The 19,810-nt window shown below is 46.0% G+C and overlaps 1 protein-coding gene across 12 annotated transcripts; it reads right to left on the bottom strand.

Annotated features, from left to right (window-relative positions):
• Window positions 1–1,437: 1,437 nt before the first annotated feature.
• On the bottom strand, window positions 1,438–19,231 carry LOC123600910 (TIR domain containing adaptor protein). 12 transcript variants are annotated; one of them, XM_045483415.1, is made up of 6 exons: window positions 18,147–19,231; window positions 9,118–9,177; window positions 6,762–6,877; window positions 6,404–6,559; window positions 4,126–4,727; window positions 1,438–3,575 (listed from the first exon to the last, which is right to left on the bottom strand). In XM_045483415.1, the coding sequence occupies exons 4-6, from the start codon at window positions 6,465–6,467 to the stop codon at window positions 3,501–3,503; spliced, it is 741 nt and encodes a 246-aa protein (XP_045339371.1). In that variant the 5' UTR covers window positions 6,468–6,559; window positions 6,762–6,877; window positions 9,118–9,177; window positions 18,147–19,231; the 3' UTR covers window positions 1,438–3,500. The 12 variants fall into 12 exon arrangements, with proteins under 12 accessions (XP_045339371.1, XP_045339374.1, XP_045339369.1 ...); XM_045483418.1 differs by lacking the exon at window positions 18,147–19,231 and adding an exon at window positions 17,704–17,817; XM_045483413.1 differs by lacking the exons at window positions 6,762–6,877; window positions 18,147–19,231 and adding exons at window positions 9,499–9,605; window positions 17,704–17,792.
• Window positions 19,232–19,810: the final 579 nt, after the last annotated feature.

Below are 19,810 nucleotides of genomic sequence, written 5' to 3'. Positions count from 1 at the left end.
GTTAGCAATCTGAAACCTGTGACTTATAACAAAGATATTGTATTCATCATGGCCAAATTGAGTTTACCCCGGGAATACAAGGCTGGCTTAACATTTGAAAGTCTAATGTTAGGGGCACCTGGCTGGCTCGGTTAGTAGAGCATGCAACTCTTCACCTCAGGCTCATGAGTTCAAGCCCCATGTTGGGCATGGAGCCTCCTTCAAAGAGAACAAACAAGGGCACCTAGGTGGCTTAGTTGGTTAAGCGTCCAACTTCCACTCAGGTCATGATCTCACGGTTCATGAGTGCAAGCCCTGCATAAGGCTCTCTGCTGTCAGGGCAGAGCCCGCCTCGGATTCTCTGTCCCCCTCTCTCTCTGCACCTTCCCCGCTCATGCTCTCTCAAAAATAAATAAACATTTAAAAATAAATGAAAACAAAAGCATGAGTGAGACAAAGATGGCCGCTATTGTCACTTTCAACACTTTGCTGGTTATCCAAGTTGGCACAGAAAGACAAGGAACTAAAGCTTTTCTCTTTTGCAAACTATATGGTTGTCTTTATAGAAACCCAGCAAAGTCTATGGTCTTATAAGTAGTTCAGCAGGTTGCTTATTAGATCAATATGCAAAATAATTGTGATCCTTCCTATTGGTAATAGATAAAAAATATAAAAATACCATTTACAATGGCAACAGAAAATATGAAGTACTAAGGAATAAATCTAGTAAAAGTGACTGACCAAAATGGAAAAGATTATAAACTTTTATTGAAATACATTTAAAGAGATTGATAATGGAGACACACCATTTTTATGGAGAGAAAAATTCAATGTAAGAAAAATCAGTTCTTCCCAAATGAATCTCTCAGCTCAGTATAAGCCTAGTAAAAAAACTAATAGACATCAAGAATTTTTTTTAATGTTTATTTATTTTATTTTTGAGAGAGAGAGAGAGAAAGAGCATGAGTTGGGGGAAGGTCAGAGAGAGAGAGAGAGGGAGACGGAGAATCCTAAGCAGGCTCCACACTGTCAGTACAGAGCCCGATGTGGGGCTCAAACTCACAAACCGTGAGATCATGACCTGAGCTGAAGTCAGACGCTTAACCGACTGAGCCACCCAGGTGACCTGTGACTTCCTTAAAAACCATAGTAAGTGAGCCAGTGTGCCACTGATGCAGGGATTCACAAACACGCAGAAGAGACCCCCCCACACATGATAATATAATGACAGCAGTGACATCACAATCAGTGGGAGGAAAGGACAAACTCGTAGTCAGTAAAGAATGGCCATTCAAATGGGAAAAAGAAATTGGACCTTTGACTTATAAGCCCAGAACAACAAAAACCCAAACAAAGCATCCTGGTGGATTAAAGACCTAAATGTGAAATAGCTCCAGAAGAAAATACAGGAATAGGGAAGGATTTCCTAAATAAGATACAAAAACACAGACTACAAAGTAATAGGTAAAAGGTTTTATATTAAAAAATAAAGCATTCTGTTCTCTAAAAGATACATTTTTTTGGAAAACTTCTAAAAAGATACATAGTTTGATATGTAGGAATAAAATAATGCCTGGGATTTGCTTCAAAGGGACCTGGTGGGGAGGGAATGAGTGGGGTGATTGTTGATATCAGCTTAGCTCTGAGTTGGTAATTGTTGAAGCCAGGTGATGGGTATATGGGTATTGGTCAAATTATTCTCTTCGGTTTATGACATACAAAGAATTTCTCACACACACACACACCAAAACAGTTTAAAAAGAAGAAAAGAATAGGATACCAGTTTTCACCCACCAGGTCAACAAACATTTTCCAATCCGATAATTCTAAGTGTTAGTAAGAACATGAAAAAGTGGGAAATCTCACACACTAATGGTGGGAACATACACTGACACAACCAATTTGGAAGAAAATTTGGCATTTTCTACCGAAACTGAAGATGTGTATTTACTACCCAGCTGTTCCCCATCTAGGCTAAGTCCTAGAAAATCTTGCTCATGGAAACACGCACAAAAATATTCATAAACTCATTGTTTTTACTAGCAACAAATGGCAAACAACCAAATGTCTGTTTGTAAAGGAATGTGTGACTAAATCGTGGTATGTTTACATAATAGAACCATAGTGAAGTTCCTGGTGTTAGTTACATGCATCCACATGGATAAATCTTAACATGGTTAAAAAAAAAAGAATTTGTAGAATACTAACATTATAATACCACTAGATACAGTACAAAACCATGTAAAAGTAAATATGTTCTCAGGGATGTATACGTGAAAAGCTAACAATGATGAATTCAAAATTCAGAAGGGTGATTGCTTCTGATGGGAAAAGGGAGGAGAATGTAATTAAAGGCACAAAGGGAGTACCATAGGGATTGTAAGGTTGGGCTTCTTAAGCTGAGTGGAATAGACAGGAGTGTACATTATATTCTTTAGTCTTTTTGTATGTAATAAAATAATGCATAATGAAAATAGAAAATGTTTTCACAACATATACAAATGTCAAATCATGTTTTATACCTGAAACTAATGTTAATATATTAATTATATCTCACATATATATATACATATATGTGTGTGTGTGTGTGTGTGTGTGTGTGTGTGTATATATATACATATATGAATTTTTCCAGTAAAAGGAGGGGACGTGGTAGGGAGAAGTGAGAGAAGTGGCACAAAAATACACATCAGGGGAATGTATTCGAAATTCATTTCGGTTCCACAACAGACTTATTGAGAACAGGTGAATGAAACCTTGTCCTACAAGGCCCACAGTCATCTGCCAGAAGAAGACAGCTCATCTCTCTCAGTGCAGCTTGTAAAAGCTTGGCTTCTAGTCAGACCTTTGATGAGGCCCCCATGAGTCAGAGCATCGGTGGGTGGGCTTCTGACCCAGGTGCAGGGTCTGAGCTTCTTCTTGCCTCCACCCCTGCTGCTCCCTGCCACCTCCTGTCTATTCAGAATGGTTTCTAGATGTGTCTTAATGACACGTGCAATAAAAATTCAGGACAGCGCTGAATGCATCTTTCGTGTAGATTTCTGAAGTGAACAACATCCCTGGGAAAGAGAAGGGCAGTAGTGTGAGTGTGAAGGATCGGTACCTGTTGCTTTCTCCTGATGCCAGGCAACTGGGGACACCATCCCCTCTGAAGCACGCGGTGTAGGCTTCTAGCCCATGAATCAGGTAAGTGACCTTTCCAGGGGAAGATGTAGGCATGTGCCGGGGCTTCATGTGTCCAGTTGGGCCGGAGGCAAAACACTGGTGATCATCGTGGTATCAGCACCTCCCACCACCTACAATTTCTGGCTTCCCCATGGCCTTCCTGGGGAGTCCCCAGTTTCCTCATGTCTTCCTCAGGGGGAGTCCCCAGCTTCCCCATGGCCTTCGTAGGGGAGTCCCCGGTAATGGGTGCCTGATGGGCAATCTGAGCCCAGGATCACATACAAAGTGCTACAGACTGGTTCCTTACACCTCGTCACAGCTGCCGGAATCCAAGACCCTGTGAGACCCTGGGCTCTCTAACTCAATTTCTGGCTTTGCTCCAACTTTCTGGGTCCCGTGGTGATAGAAGTGTCAGCTGATGGTCTGCAGATCTGAAAGAGACCAAACAGAATGGCAGGGCTTGTCACCCTTCCCAGACCCCAGCATCTGTTTCCCGCAGTGGGTCCTGCCACTTCTACCTTTTATCTATTTCACTTTCCAAACCCACCGTAATAGCAAGTCCCCACCCCCAGATACACAATTCTTTCCTATTATTTTGCACCACTGGCCCTCCTGGCATTTTCCTGGGTCTGGGGGAACATCTCCAACGTGACTTCAGAGAGAGAAACCATTAATACCTACTATTAATACCTATAATGATAATGGCTATTTTCTGAAGACTTGACAGGTGCTAGGCCCTGCCCGTTATGAGTACTTTACATGTGCCAGGCCATAGTCTGAACACTTGTTTAGTGTATATACTCCTTTAGGTATATACTCTCCTCACTTTACCAGTGGGGAAACCCAAGTACAGAGGACTTGGAATAACTTCCAGCCTTTTCCAGAGCCTGCATCTTGAGCTACTGGGCTACAGTGACTGTCTCCTAAAAGCCGAAGTCGATCGGATGCTGTGGCCGAAGCCACCTTCCCATTCTCCCTTACCCCTAATAGCTTACAACGCATGACAGCTTCCTTGACTTGGCGAAAGCCACCGTCGGGGCCCCGGCCGTCCACGAAGTACATGAACCGGAGCTCAGCGGGGTAGGCGGCTCTGGCGAGGCCTGACATCAGGGGGATGGTGCGGCCCTCCGCCCCGGGAGCCTCACTCAGGGCCTGCAGCATCTGGTACTTGCACCACGGGTCCTGCAGGAAGCCTGGGGTGATGAGCAGCACGCGGCAGTGACTGTTGCTCAGTGCCTGGCACAGCTCGGACACGATGGCGCTGCCTGGGGTTGCATCCCGCAGCTGCAGGAAGCAGCGCAGGCTGGCGGTGCTGCCTTCCAGGTAGGAGACCAGCTCCTGGGCGGCTGCCAGGTCCTCCTCGCTGTGGCACACACAGACATCGTAGTCCTTGCTCCAGCGGCCGCTGCTGCTGCTGCTGCTGCCGCTGCTGCTGGCGACCACGTGTGTTGGAGACGAGGTTGAGCTGAGGCCCAGGCGTGGGGGGTGGTCCTGGGAGCTCGGCTGTGAGACGTCACTGGAGGGGCCGTCTGAGGATTCCAGTATCTTCTTGGGCTTCTTCGACAGGGCCTGCCTGAACCAGTCTGTGGGGAGAGAAACACCACTCAGGCTTGGTATTCTCACCAGGCTGCCCTGGAGAGAGCCCAGCCCAGCGCCCTGCTCTGGCCACCATGCCACATTGCTCTCAGAGACCTACTGCTCTATTTCGTACATCCTGCAGGACTGGCTTGAAGGTCCCATTATCTTCAAACGTTTTGGAAGTCACGAAAACTCTGGCTCTTTTATAAGTCATGAGAATGTAATGAACGGCATGCCGACTAGTGTATAATAACTGTCTTCCATATTTGAAAGTTGCCAAGAGAGGAAACCTTAAAAGTTCTCATCACAAGAAGAAAAGTTCTGTAATTATCACTGGTAATGGATGTTAACGAGACTTCTGGTGATCGTTTCACAATATGTACAAATACTGAATCATTATGTTGTATACTTGAAACTAATATAATGTATGTTAATTATACTTCAATAACTAAATTAAAAAAAAAACCCTTTGTATAATAACAATATGAAAATTAAAAAGGGAAAGGAAATAACTCTGACTGTTTCACCCACCTGATTAGGAAAGATGGCTTTGCCCTATTCCAGGCCCTTCGATTTCTGGTACCCTCCGCTTACGCTACCCAGAACTTCCCGCTAGCGCTGACTAGCCAACTGTCTGCTGCTAGTCTGTAAGTAGAGCTGTGTTAAGCTGGGAAGAATCAATCAGTTCCCAAACCCACTCTCTGCACTGAGGGGAGGTGGATTTAGATTAAGGTGGGCAACCTGTTATGGGAGGGAAAGGGGGAAGGGATTGGCATCTGTCTGGCCCGGAGGAATCCCAGAGTGTTGTTGCTAAGTGGTAAAAAAAAAAAGCATGGGAGAGGATTACTACTCAGAGCTCCTGAAGAGCAGAGAGCTTAGTGATTCACAACCTACACTTCGGAGCCAGGCGTAGGTTTGATTGTGGACCTACTGCTTGCTTTCTACATGACCCTACACAAGTCAGTCTCTGTCTCCATTTCCTCACCTGGAAAATGTGTTCATTTTAATTGCTGTTGAAGATTAATGGAGATAATGCCGTGTCTGGGATATTGTAAGTATTCCATAATGATTTCAGCTCAGCTTCTCCAGACTCTTTAAAAAAAATTATTTTTTAATGTTTGTTTATTTTTGAGAGACAGAGCAAGAGCAGGGAAGGGACAGAGAGAGCAGGAGACACAGAATCTGAAGCAAGCTCCAGGCTCCGAGCTGTGGCCCGACGTGGGGCTCAAACTTGCAAACTGCGAGATCATGACCTGAGCCGAAGGGAGACGCTCAACCGACTGAGCCACCCAGGCGCCCCTCCAGCTTTTCATAGGGACAGAAAGTTTAATGTTCTGGAGATTAATTTGTTTTCTCACTCTGCCTGGCTCCTTCTTCTGGTAGGTTCTGAAAGACTTAGATGACAAGAAACACGATGCTAGGTGCTCAGCACAATGGTTTCCAGGCTAGGAAATGAGCCGAGCACGCGTGGAAAAGCTGTGAGCCCATAGGACTGAATGTTCTATGATGCGTGCTTCTCTCCTCACTCACCACAAAGCTTCTGGGCTCTGAGGTCAAGGCAGGAGGCCTCTATCTTCAGCCTCCCTAGCATTTCCTGCTGCATTTGGCCCAGGCAGCCTTCCACCTCGTTAACACTCATAGCTGTGAACAAGAACACAATTAGGAGTCTATTTCCACTCACCAGCCATCTTGCCCAGAGGCTTCTTGGACCGGGAGCGAGGAGCTGAGGAGGTTGATGATGCCATAGTGTTGGGCTCAAAACTAACCCCATGAGACCAGGCATTGGTAAAGTGGGAGAAGGGAGGGGACTCAGTCTTGATCTTATGGAACAGCCATCCTATAAGAGACAGAGAGAGAGGATCACAAAAACTGGTCTTACCTTACTCCTAGTCCCAGCGTGTGGGCTCTAGATGTTCTCTCCTAATGCCCGACAGAGGCTCAATCTCTCTAGCCCTCATCCCTATCCCTTATCCACCACTGTGACTGGAGCTGGCTTCCAAAAAAAAAAACCCAGATCTGTGTGATGTGGTGAGACTTACAGAGTAAGGAGTTCAGCATGACCAGTTGAGGGATTGTCCTGTGCTGCCTCTGGCCAGGAGCACCCTAGGGATGTGGGGAAGGGTGGCTGGCATGAAGCCGCCATGCTAAGGACTTCCTGTGTTGGAAGAGCGGGGAAAGATGGCATGGGAGGAGGAGAACCCTGGGCTCATAGGAACACATAACTCTCAGGTCATCCTAAATACCCCAGAAATCAACCTGAAGACTGGCAGAGCAAACTCCACAACTAAAGGGGGAGAAAAGGCCACAAGAAGAAGGTAAGAAGCATGGAGATGTGGTTTGGGGTCAGGGGGAAGGGATCCTGGCTGCTGCAGAGGGGAGGGAGCTGCAGTCATGGAGAACCGTGTGAGAGAGAGAGAAGTTCTAGGAGATGAGTGTCAGGAGACAAGTTGAACGTTTCCCCAAAGCCATTGGCTACTGAAGCAAGAGGAGCTGAATTTCATGAGATTTTGCAACCAGCAGGGCTTAAAGGCTGGAGTTGTAAAGGTTGGAGGGCTTGGCTGGGATAGAGCCGGAGGGCGCTGCCCTGCTCCCAGTGGGCAAGTAAGCAGGAGAGCAATAGGGAACAGTGATCTGAAGAGGGCCTGGGGCACACAAGAGAGATCATTGCTCTTCTCCTGAGAGGCAGTTCACAGAGAACTTTCCTGGAACAAAGGAGCCAGCCAGCACCATTTCCTCCTCCTCCCCCCCCCCCCCTTACCTCAGCGTAAACAGGGAACCACTGGGGGAGGCAGCTCAGAGGGACACTGGCTGCCTAACCTGCTTATGCCTAGCCCTGCTCTCCTGCTCCTCCCTTGCTGTCTGGTGGGACTGCCCCACTCCAGCAAGCATGACTCAGTCCCAGCACAGGGGGCAGAGGGCCCCTGTCCCAGAAGACCAGCACAAACCCTTGCCCACACATCTCCTGACCAGAGAGTTCTGCTGGGCTTCGGCTCTATTAGAAGTAGTATCAGGTCTCATTTAACAAGCAGACCTAGTTAAAACTTACCATGCTCAGATCAGGACCAAACACTGCCCACTGCAGGCAAGGAGAGCTTCTGCAGACAACTGGCCTGAAGGACAGAGCAGCCAAAACACAGCAGCAGAGTGCATGTAGCACGCACCAGAGACCCTCCCTGAAGCCCCAGGCCCTGGGCACTCCATGACCTTTTCTACACAAGGCCATTGCTTTCAGGAGCAGCAGACATAACCTGCTCTTCTAACACAGAGAAGAAGGCAGAGACTTAGACAAAATGTGAAAATGGAGGAATTTATCCCCAATGAAAGAACAAAATAAGGCCAGAGCCAGAAATCTAAGAAAAACAGGTATAAGTAACCTGTTTAATGGGGAATTTAAAGTAATGCTCATAAGAGTGCTTGGTAGACTTGAGGAGAAAATGGAAAACTTCAAGGAGACCCTTACCACAGAGATAAGAGAGTTAAAAAAGAATCAGATATTTTAAAAAGTGCAATAAATGAGATTGAAAACACGCTTGATGCAATGAACGACAGAATGGAAGAAGCAAAAGAACAAACTAGTGACCTAGAAGATAAAGTAGTAGAAAGTAATCAGCTGAACACAAGAGAGAAAAGGATTATGCAAAACAAGAACAGACTTAGGGATCTCAGTGACTTCATCAAACATAATAACATTCATATAATAGGGATCCCAGAGGGAGAAGAGAGAGAAAAGGAAGCAGAAAATATATTTGAAGAAATAGTAGCTGAAAACTTCCCTCATCTGGAGCAGGAAACAGATATCCATATCCAGGAGGCAGAGAGAATCCCCAACAAAATCCCCAACAAAATCAACCAAGGCATGTTGTAATTAAACTGGCAAAATATAGCAATAAGGAAAAAATCTTAAAAGCAGCAAGACAAAAGAAGATGGTTACTTATAAGGGAAAACCCATAAGGCTAGCAGCAGATTTTTCAGCACAAACTCTGCAAGCCAGAAGGTATGATATAGTCAAAGAGCTGAGTGGGAAAAATCTGCAGCCAAGAATACTCTATCCAGCAAGGCTAACATTCAAAATAGAAGGAGAAGTAAGTTTTACAAACAAGAACTTCCTGTGCCAGTGCTGAAATGGGAGAAGGACAGGTGCTATTTGGACAAGTAATTATGCATTCAGGTAGGCAGATGCTGAAGAGCAGAGAAAGAGCACATGCAAGAAACCTTGGGAGATTTTTCCGCCAGTCTGCCTTCCCTTGAATGACTCCCTCCTTCCACCTATCCATCCAAACACCCATGCCTCCCTCTCTCCCCGCTGCTTCCTCCCTTCCTTCCCCACTCCCTGAGCTAGTGTCGCATAGTGGTGAAGTCTACAGACTCTGCAGGTAGAGTGCCCGAATGCTTACCTCTTATTAACTGTGGCCTTTGGCAAGCTACTTAATCTTGCTAAGCTTCGGCTTCTCCATCTGTGAAATGAAAATAAAACTAGAACTGCTCAGCTTTATTGTGAAGACCACATGAGACAATTTATGTAAAGTGCCAATGGTTCATGGCATAGAATGTTCAGAAAATAGTGTGGGTTAGCATGTATTTAAAACAATCTAGATATTGGAGGGATACATGATGTTCACAGTTTAGAAGACTTAGTAATGTAATCAATTTTCCCCAAACTAATCTTAAGATCAGTGTTATCCAAATTCTGGAATTTGCAGCGGGGAGTGGGGGAGGGGGGTGTGGGATTGTCAGTCTGCTTCTAAATTTAAAGGGATATGCAAAGGATTTATAACCTCTTCAATGTTTCCTGGGATTGTCAAAAAAGCAGAGGCTTGCTTTCTCACTCCAACCTATCTGCAGAGGTCAAAACAGACTCCTGGGAGATCAAAGAGAACTTGTCCTATGAAACACAAAGTAGAAGATAAGTTTCCCAGTTGAACGGATGTTATTCAATACTGAGGATGATGCTCTGTTCCTTGCTAAATGCTGAACACCTTTATGCCAAGCCAATGACTATCAGACAAGATACTGATGATTCATGAAACTGTATCAAAGTTCAAAAAAGAGAGGGAGAACTTAAACGCCTGCGGCAAGAGGGGCAGAAAGAAGAAGTGGAATGGGCACAGGAACCAGAGACATACCGAAAGAGAAGAGCAGTTGGCTGCTAAGCTAGCCAAGGAGACACAAAAAAGGTGAAGTCTGGCATGTATATGTGGTTCTTTTGCTACCTCATATTCTTTGGATTTCAGAGAGCCTCAGTGGTGCACTGAGGTTAAGGCAGTGCCTGATGGCCACTGATTTTGAAGTCCTTTTCCAGGTCTGGGGTTGCTGTCCCGCAACATCTTCATTTCAACCAATCCAGATGTCCTTTCTCTCCCCCAGTAGTAGACAAAATGTCTCTGGGCTTTTATATCATTTCAACAGTTTGTCAATTTTGTTTTAATTTTAAAATTCATTATGTGGCCTCGATAGACTTGTAAACTAGAGAATCATTTGATATTTTTAGTGATAGCTTAAAGGTTAGAAATTAACATAATGCTTTAATCTTAACACATGTAGATTTAAAAGTTTCAGTTTCTCATGTTATGACATGACTTGGCCATACATGCTGATTTTTGGTAATCGCCTTTTTTTCATTGCTTGGTTAAGAAATCCAATTGCCCAACCGCATATGCCACTATAAGTGGGTTGGTACAAGCCCTTTGACTAATGTTATGGACAAGTTTAAACACAGGAAGTAACAGCATCTTTGACACAGGATAATTCAGCAAGATGGCAGACAAGTTCCCTTAACCCTATACACTGTCTACTTCCTGGAATCTAACTCCCCACTACACCTTTCTTGTTATCTTTCAGTTCTTGTGCAGCTGAAGTGGTGAGGCTATCACACTTAAATATGCTTTAATCTTTACAAGATTTAGTACTAGTAATATATATTGAGATAGAGGAGACATCGTTGTCAAACAGATGAGCAGATAACGAACCCAAATCTCCAAAAGGAGGGTCTAATCACTAGCTCTGTCTATTTAGGGACTGTATTGTCTTACATGTAGTCACTTTCCCTTGTGCTTTTTACAAAATTCACAAAAGGATAGACACCTAACTACCTACCTTGTAGATAATTACAAAGTCTTGATAAAAAAAAAATTAGTGAAAACTTCTTTTAAAAAAGCAACAGTATTATATCTTTAGTGGTTTTTATTTTTATTTTTTTAAGTTTATTTATTTATTTTGAGAGAGCGTATGAGCAAGGGGGAAGCAGAGAGAGAGGGAGGGAGGGAGAGAGGGAATCCCAAGCAGGCTCCACGCTGGCCATGCAGAGCCTGATGCGGGGCCTGAGCTCAACAAACCATGAGCTCATGACGGGAGCTGAGGTCAAGAGTTGGATGCTTAACCGACTGAGCCACCCAGTCCCCCTTCCCTTTAGTGTTTCTTAGAATCCTTTTGCAACGTTATATGTAGAACGTGTTATGTGAGGAAAAATATGAAGTTTCACTGTACAAAATACAAAGTGTATTAAGTATTATCCAATACCCTATTGGGTCTCCAATATCTATTGGTATAGGGAATGTACTGAAACATAGGAAGACATATGATTACAATATGTATCTTACATTTCTGTTAGGCTGGACTCACTTTCTATGGTGGACAGGATAATGGTCCCCGAAAGATGTCCACATCCTAGTCCTTAGAACCAGGGAATATGCTACCTTACATGGCAAAAATAGATTTTGCAGATTAGATTAAGGATCTTGAGGGGTGCCTGGGTGGCTCAGTTGATTATGCATCTGACTCTTGATTTTAGCTCAAGTCATGATCTCAGTTGGTGAGATCAGAGCCCTGCATTGGGCTCTGTGCTAATGGTGCAGAGCCTACTTGGGATTCTCTCTCTCTGCCCCTCCCTTGCTTGCTCTCTCTCTCTCTCTCTCTCCCTCTCTCTCTTTCAAAATAAATAAATAAACATTAAAAAAAAAAAAAAAAAAAAGGATCTTGAGATGTGAAGAGTATCCTGGATGACCCTAGAGGGGAAGGCTGAATGTTATCACAAGGGTCCTTATAAGAGGAAGGCAGGAGTGGGGGGAGGGCTAGAGGAGAAGTGACAACAGAAGCAGAGGTCTGTGTGACATGGGGCCATGGGCGGAGAATGCAGGCAGCCTTTAGAAGTGGAAAAGGCAAGTACATGGATTTTTCTCTAGAGCCTCCAGAAGAACATAGCCCTGCCGATCCATTTTAGACTTTTTTTTTTTTTTAATTTTTTTTTTGTTTTTTTCAACGTTTATTTATTTTTGGGACAGAGAGAGACAGAGCATGAACGGGCGAGGGGCAGAGAGAGAGGGAGACACAGAATCGGAAACAGGCTCCAGGCTCCGAGCTGTCAGCCCAGAGCCCGACGCGGGGCTCAAACTCACGGAGCGCGAGATCGTGACCTGGCTGAAGTCGGCACTTAACCGACTGCGCCACCCAGGCGCCCCCATTTTAGACTTCTGATTGCCGCCACTGTAAGCTAATAAATGTATGTTGTATTAAGCCACTAAGTTTTTGGTGATTTGTTACAGAGCAGTTGGAAACTACTGCACTATCCTTGATTGTATGTCAGGCCGTGAATGGAGCAAGCATTGAATCTTAAGACTGGTCTGTTTAAAGGTTTAAATTGTTTGAGTTTTTCACTTCTTTGATGAATAAATTATCATCACATTTCACTTGATTTGGACTTTAAATAAAGAATATCGGTTTCAAAGGCTAAGTTTGCTTCTCAAACATTTGCTAAAACACTTGTCGGGCAGGATTTGTTAGGACTTAAAGGACACTGTCACTTAAAAGTGCTCAATTTAACGGGGCACCTGGGTGGCTCAGTCGGTTGAGCAACTAACTCTTGATTTCGCCTCAGGTCATGATCCCACTTAAACACACACACACATGTATGTGTGTCGAGCCCCATGTCAAGCCCCACATTGAGCCCACATCAGTCTCTGCGCTAAGTGTGGAGCCTGCTTAAGATTCTGTCCCTCTCCTCCTTCCCTGCTTGCACTCTCTCTCTCTAAAAAGAAACAAAAACAACAATAAAGTGCTCAACTAAATTGTTAATAGCTTGATAGACACAATATTGTGTTTCTCAGAGTGATTTATAGAGCAGTTACTTTATATATGATGTGTACTGTCTGTATATGCATTTATAAGTATATATACACACTACGTATATTTACCATATAAGATGTGTACATGTGAGGTGCCTGGCTGGCTCAGTCGGTAGAGCGTACAACTCTTAATCTTGGGGTCATGAGTTCGAGCCCCACATTGGGTGTAGAGATTACTTTAAAAGGGATATTTAAAAATATGTACACGTGAATGTAGCATGTATATGAATATTGTGTCATACTTATGTATGTGCATACGTGTGCGTGTTTAATCGTAACTTAGCAGACTAGAGAGAGACTCCCATTCTGACTTTGAAGAATTTACCAGGAAATTGCAGGCAGCCTCTAGAAGCTGAGTGATCTCTACAATTAACCTCTAGAAGAGAAGTGATGTCCAGGTGACAGCCAGCAAGAAAACCTTAGACCCGCAGTCTTAGAACCGCAAGGAGATGAATTCTGCCAACAAAGAGCAACCTGAGGGAGCTTGGCAGTGGATCTTTCCCCATTTGAATCCCCAGTGGCACTGTGGCCCCAGCTAAAACCTGGAGGTAAGCCAGGTGAGACCCCAGCAGAAGAATCAGCCAAGCCTTGCCTGGGCCCTTGACCCACAGAAACTACCAGATAATAAATAAGTGTTGGTTTAAAATGCTGAACTTGTGGGGCACCTGGGTGGCGCAGTCGGTTAAGCGTCCGACTTCAGCCAGGTCACGATCTCGCGGTCCGTGGGTTCGAGCCCCGCGTCAGGCTCTGGGCTGATGGCTCGGAGCCTGGAGCCTGTTTCCGATTCTGTGTCTCCCTCTCTCTCCGCCCCTCCCCCGTTCATGCTCTGTCTCTCTCTGCTCTGTCTCTCTCTGTCCCAAAAATAAATAAACGTTGAAAAAATAAAATAAAATAAAAAAAAAATAAAATGCTGAACTCGTAATAATTTGTTACCCAGCCCAGAAAACAAATACAATGATGGTTTAAAACGCCAGTTCCTGTGCCCCACCCCAAATCTACTGAATTAAATCTCTGGGTGTAAAACTTGGGAAACTGATTTTTAAACAGTAACTTCGGAAGACTTGAAAAATGCCAAAAAAGTACATATATGCGCACATGTGTGTGCATTTAAAAGCACCTGTTTTGGGGCGCCTGGGTGGCGCAGTCGGTTAAGCGTCCGACTTCAGCCAGGTCACGATCTCGCGGTCCGTGAGTTCGAGCCCCGCGTCGGGCTCTGGGCTGACGGCTCAGAGCCTGGAGCCTGTTTCCGATTCTGTGTCTCCCTCTCTCTCTGCCCCTCCCCCGTTCATGCTCTGTCTCTCTCTGTCCCAAAAATAAATAAACGTTGAAAAAAAAAATTAAAAAAAAAAAAATAAATAAATAAAAGCACCTGTTTTTAAAAATTTAATTAGAAGTCAAAAGTATTCTAACTGGTTATTCAAATCTAAAACTTTAGCTGAAGTTCAGCCACGTGGGAACATATCTTACTGATCAAACATGAGTGGGAAACATAATAATGTCTTTTGCAAAAAGTAGCAACTCGGTCTTGGGAACACACCAGTTTCTTGGTTTTAAAAAATTCTCTTTGTTTTGAAACTATATCATATAGGTACTAAAGCCCATTTTAACTAAAATAAGGTGAATTTATTTTGTATTTACTTTGCTGTAGATCTGATGTAAATATGCAGGCATTGAATGTAACACAGATTGTGTCAGCAGTAAATCGGTGGATGGATACAGTTTACAAATTATGCCAATTACATACCCTTCTACATTAGTACTCTATTGAGCTTACAAAATGACTGCTTTTTATATATTTCTTAAAAAGGCTTGGGGAGGAGTAGTTAAATAAAAAATACCTAAGATCTTAAAGAAGAGCAATGCTGAGAGCTTCCACCACCAGAATAATAGAGATTATAAAGCAACCATTAAGGCAGCCTGCTAATGTGCACAAGGACAGGCAGACGATAGAAGAACAGGGTGTCCAGAAACAGATCCCCATCTCTACCGTCTCCTGATTTATGACAAGGCTGACACCGCCATGCAGTGGGGAAAATTGTCTTTTTAACAGATGGTGCTGCATCAATTTTGATAGCCTTGTAGAAAAAAATAAATTTGACCCTATTTCACAGCACACAAAAAACTTAATTTCAAGTAGATAGAAGTGAGAATAACCATAAAACTTTCAGAGGAGAATATAGGAAATTATCTTCCTGACTTTATCTTCTGATTTATTTAAAATTGTCATGGGGGCAGCTGGGTGGCTCAGTCAGTTGAGCGTCCGACTTTGGCTCAAGTCATGATCTCATGGTTCGTGAGTTGGACCCCTGCATCAGGCTTTCTGCTGGCATGAAGAGCTCACTTTGGATCCTCTGTCTCTCCCGCTCTCTGCCCTTCCTCCACAAGCTCTGTCTCTCTCCCAAAAATAAATTAAAAAAAAATTGAGACATAATTGACATATAACATAATAGTTTCAGATGCACAACATGATGATCCAACATATGTATATATTATGAAGTGGTCACCGCAATAAATCTAGCTAACATCCATCACTACATAACTACACATTTTTTTCTTGTAACGAGAATAAATCCACTCTCTTAGCAACCTTCAAATATGCAATAGTTTTTTTGACTCTAGTAACTATGGTGTAAATTTACATCCCCAGGATTTATTTATTTTATAACTGAGTTTGTACCTTCTGACTACCTTCACTCATTCTTCCCACCCACCACCCCTTGGGTAAGTAAAGAGTTTTTCAACTGGCCATAAATAATACAACCATCCAGAAAAAAAAAAAAAAAAAGATACACCGGGCAACATTAAACTGAACTTCTGTTCATCAAAAGACATCATTAAGAGAGTGAAAAGGCAACCTCCTGAGAGAGAGAGAAGATATTTTAAAAATACATATGCCATAGGGGCGCCTGAGTGGCTCAGTCAGTTAAGCATCCGACTTCAGCTCAGGTCATGATCTCACGGTTCGTGAGTTCGAGCCCCGTGTCGGGCTGTGGGCTGACAGCTCAGAGCCTGGAGCCCGCTTCGGATTCTGTGTCTCCCTCTGTCTGCCCCTCCGCTGCTTGCACTCTGTCTCTCGCATTGTCTCAAAAATAAATTAACATTAAAAAAAATACATATGCCATAAATATTTCATATCCAGAATATTTAAGAAGTCTTACAAACTAGGAAGAAACAGAGACAATCTACTGACAAAATGGGTGGAAGAATTGAACACTTTGCAAAAAGGCTATCCAAATGCCCAGCAGACACATGAAAAGATGCAGATTCATTAGTCATAAGAGGAATGCAAATTAACACCTCAGTGCAACACCACGGCCCATGCACTGAGCAGAGTGGCTACAATGAAAAAGAGGGACCATATCGCGTATTGGTGAAGGTGTGGAGGAATAGGAACTCACACTGCAGATGGGAGTGTAAATTCGTACAACCGCTTTGGAAAACCATTTGGCACGAAACTATGCTAAAGCTGAACACACCCAGCAATTCCACACTTAGGAACATTCCTATCAGAACTGCTTATGTTCACCTGAAGACAAGTACGAGAATGCCTCGTGGCACTATTTCAAAAACTAAAAAAAACAACCCGAACGGGAAACAACCCGTGTCCGTCCATCCAAGTGTCCAGCAGAAAGTAGAAATAAACTGTGCTCTCTCTGTACAGTGCAAAATTATGCATCAGTTGAGAGTAAATGAATTACTGCTAAATGCAACACGGCTGCATCTCACATACTGTCCACGTGTCAAAAGTTCAAAACCAAGTAAAACGATTTTATGATGTGAGAAGCCAGGATAATAGTTGCCCTTAGATGAAAGTAGCCGTGGGAAGTGGACATTGAGGGCTTCTGGAGTGCTAGTGGTATTTTATTTATTCTGGATGCAGGTTGCACAGGAAATCCACTGTGTGAAAACTGGGTAAGCTGTAAGGTCGCGCTGCAATATATATTTTTTTAAGTTAAAAAACAAACAAACCAACCAACAACAAACCGGGAGCCTGGTGGCTCAGTCCGTTAAGCCGTTAACTGTCTGACTTCTGCTGTCAGCACAGAGCCCGCTTCTGATCCCCTGACCCTTTCAGTCTCTGCCCCTCCCCTTCTCAGAAATAAACAAACATTAAAAAATAATAATGTTTAAAACACAACCAACCAAACTAGATGCGACTCTCTCCGACAGCCAGTGAATCCTGACCCTAGGTGCCCCACCCCCCCCAGCTTAGGTGTCCTAGCTACCAGAGTACTCCGGGCTGCCCCTCTCTCTCGGTGGCACTTAGTAGGGCGGGTTGTAATTTCTAATTTACCCGTCTCCAGAGAGACGACAGGGCTGAACCTTTCCTGTCCAATGCTGTCACTCCAGCACTGCACAGGTATCCCAGTCCTTGACAGATGTTCATGAAAGGCCTCCGTAGGTCATGAACCCTAACTAAAGCCATCTCCTCGCTGGAACGCCCACACACAGACCCATCAGAAGAGCAAAGAAGGATGCGAGGAGACCGTGGTAGAGACCCTCTCTCTACAGTTAAAGATGGAAACAACCTGACCGAGCCGGGCTGTTCAACACAAACTAAAGGGCGCGGGGGTGGGGGTGGGGGTGGGGGGAGGTTCCCTGCACGAGCTCCTTTGCGACGGAGAAGGTGACAACTTTCTCGGAGAGCCTGCTCACCCAGTTTCCGTATTCGGGGTGCTGGAAGCAGCCAGGAAAAGGGGGCAGGAGAGAGGAAAGCGGCGTCCCGGCCAAGGGACAGGGACAGGGCCGGTCCCGGCGCAGGGGGCCCCCGCAGTCCCCGGGGACCCTCCTCCGCCCCGCCCACCACCCGCGGTGACCCCCACCCGGCGCCGCCCCCGTCCCCGCGTCCCCGCGAGCGCTCACCAGCGCGTGGGTGGCGGCGACCCCGCCGCGGTGCTGGCGGAGAGGCTGGCTCCGGCTCCCGCGCGGTGCCGGCCGCCCCCGGCGAGGGGAAGTGCGGCGCGCAGGCCCCTGGCCGCCGGCCGCCCGCCCGGTTCCCCCGGCTCCGCCGGAAGCGGCGAGGCGGCCCGGCCCGCGGCCCCTCCTCCTCCCCGGCCCGCGCCCTGACTCTGCGAGGAGCTCCCGCCGCCGCGTCACCCGGCCCGGGAGCCGCGTCTCCCTGCTGCCCGCCGGCGGGGCTCTGGGAGCTCCGGAGCCCGCAACCGGGCGGAAACCCGGAGAAGAGGCTGTCCTCCCGCGTCCCCCGGAAACCCGCCGCGACACTGTCCCGCGTCGGGGGGAAGGAAAAGAAACCCCTGTTCCACGCATTTCGTCCTCTTGACACCCTGCAAGGCAAGACCCCATACCTTTTTTTCCTTTTCTACAGTTAAGAAAAGCGGAGCTTGAACTTGTCCAGAGGCCGCACGGTAGGTTGGGAACGTGGCTCTCGGATGCCGAAGGGGGCCGCCCGGGACACCGAAGCCGGGGCGGGAAGCCGATGCCGGCCCCTGCGCTGCGCCCCACTGCGATTCCCGAAAGGGCGCGAGGAGCGCTGCTCTGCAGGGTGACAGAGCTGCCGCACAAATGTGGTGAGCAAGACGTTGGCGGAGTCCGGGGTTAAACAGGGTGCAGGATTTCTTTACCTGCCCGTTTGCACCGTGATGAACCCGGTTTGGGTGGGGGAGGGAACACAACATGTAGCATTTCCCAAACTTGTTTCACCGTAGGAGAAATATCGGGGTCTTCCTGAGCAGGGGTCCATGGCACGCCAGTTTGGGAAACACTCCTACAACCGTGCGCACGAAATGCTTGGAGGATGCCGGTAGTTTAACAGGGCCAGTGGAAGATTCACCATCTCCCTTTCAGTCTGATTTCCTCCTTTTCTCACCAGCCAGCAGAGAGAATTAGTGGCTAATCCCGGCAGGCAGTGTAGTATAAGGCTGGGCAGGAGGGCTCTGGAGTAAGATTGCTGGAGTTCGCATCCAGAGCTCATCACTTACTAGCCCTCCGACCTTGGAAGTGTGCAGCCTGCGGAGGCTCACTTTAGTCATCATCGAATTTTAGGATCTGGTTCCTGGTGCTGTGGGGAGGAGTCCATGAGATAAAGTAGGTAGGAAGTACAGGAAGGGCTTCTGGGTTTCTTTTACTCTTTATGAAACTCACCTCAGCTTTCCTTGCTGGGTGCTTGATTTCTGCTGTTCCCTCCACCCGCGGGGTCCCCCCTTTCCGTGCTGCGATCCTCAAACGCCCCTCTGTGGCAAGCCTCAATTCTGCAACTTACAAAGGAAATCCTTTCTTAACCCTGCCCCTCCGGCCTCTTTCCCTACAATCCCTGTGTTGTTCCCTACAAACCTTGTGTTGTCTGGAGTTGGGCTGATGAGGGTTAGCCCTCCCATTTGACTGAAAAGTCTCGGAGGCCCGGGATCCCCTTCGGGCTCGGGTGCAGAGCAGAGTTACTCCAGGAGACACGGACAGCTCGGTGTTGGGACACAGGTGAAGAAGGCTTGGGCCCCAACTCTCGTACAGTTTGATAGATGGAATGAATGCTCTCCTACAAGCTTGAATAAAGCCCTGTGGATCTCTCTCTCTCTCTGCCCCTCCCCTGCTCACACTCTCTCCCTCCCTCTCAAAATAAACTTTAAAAAGACCTGTGGGGGCGCCTGGGTGGCTCAGGTGGCTAAGCCTCCGACTTCGACTCAGGTCATGATCTCTCAGTTTGTGAGTTCGAGCCCCACGTCGGGCTCTGTGCTGACAGCTCAGAGCCCGGAGCCTGCTTCGGATTCCGTGTCTCCCTCTCTCTGCCCCTCCCCTGCTCATGCTCTGTCTCTCTGTGTCTCTCAATAATAAATAAATGTTTAAAAGAATTAAAAAAAAAAAACGACCTGTGGAAGTATGGAGGATTCATCAATGTGTTCTTAGTAAATAAGTACAGTATTTGTCATCTTGATGTCGCTTCGGGGTGAGGAGTCAGATGAAGCCCATTTTCCTTCTGACCCATAGATGGGGGTATTTGTACCGAAGGAAGGGGGAG

Source organism: Leopardus geoffroyi, chromosome D1 (genome assembly GCF_018350155.1).
Source record: "Leopardus geoffroyi isolate Oge1 chromosome D1, O.geoffroyi_Oge1_pat1.0, whole genome shotgun sequence".
NCBI lineage: Eukaryota > Metazoa > Chordata > Mammalia > Carnivora > Felidae > Leopardus > Leopardus geoffroyi.
Note: the sequence above shows the minus strand (reverse complement) of the source record. Positions and strands in the feature narration are given on the sequence as shown.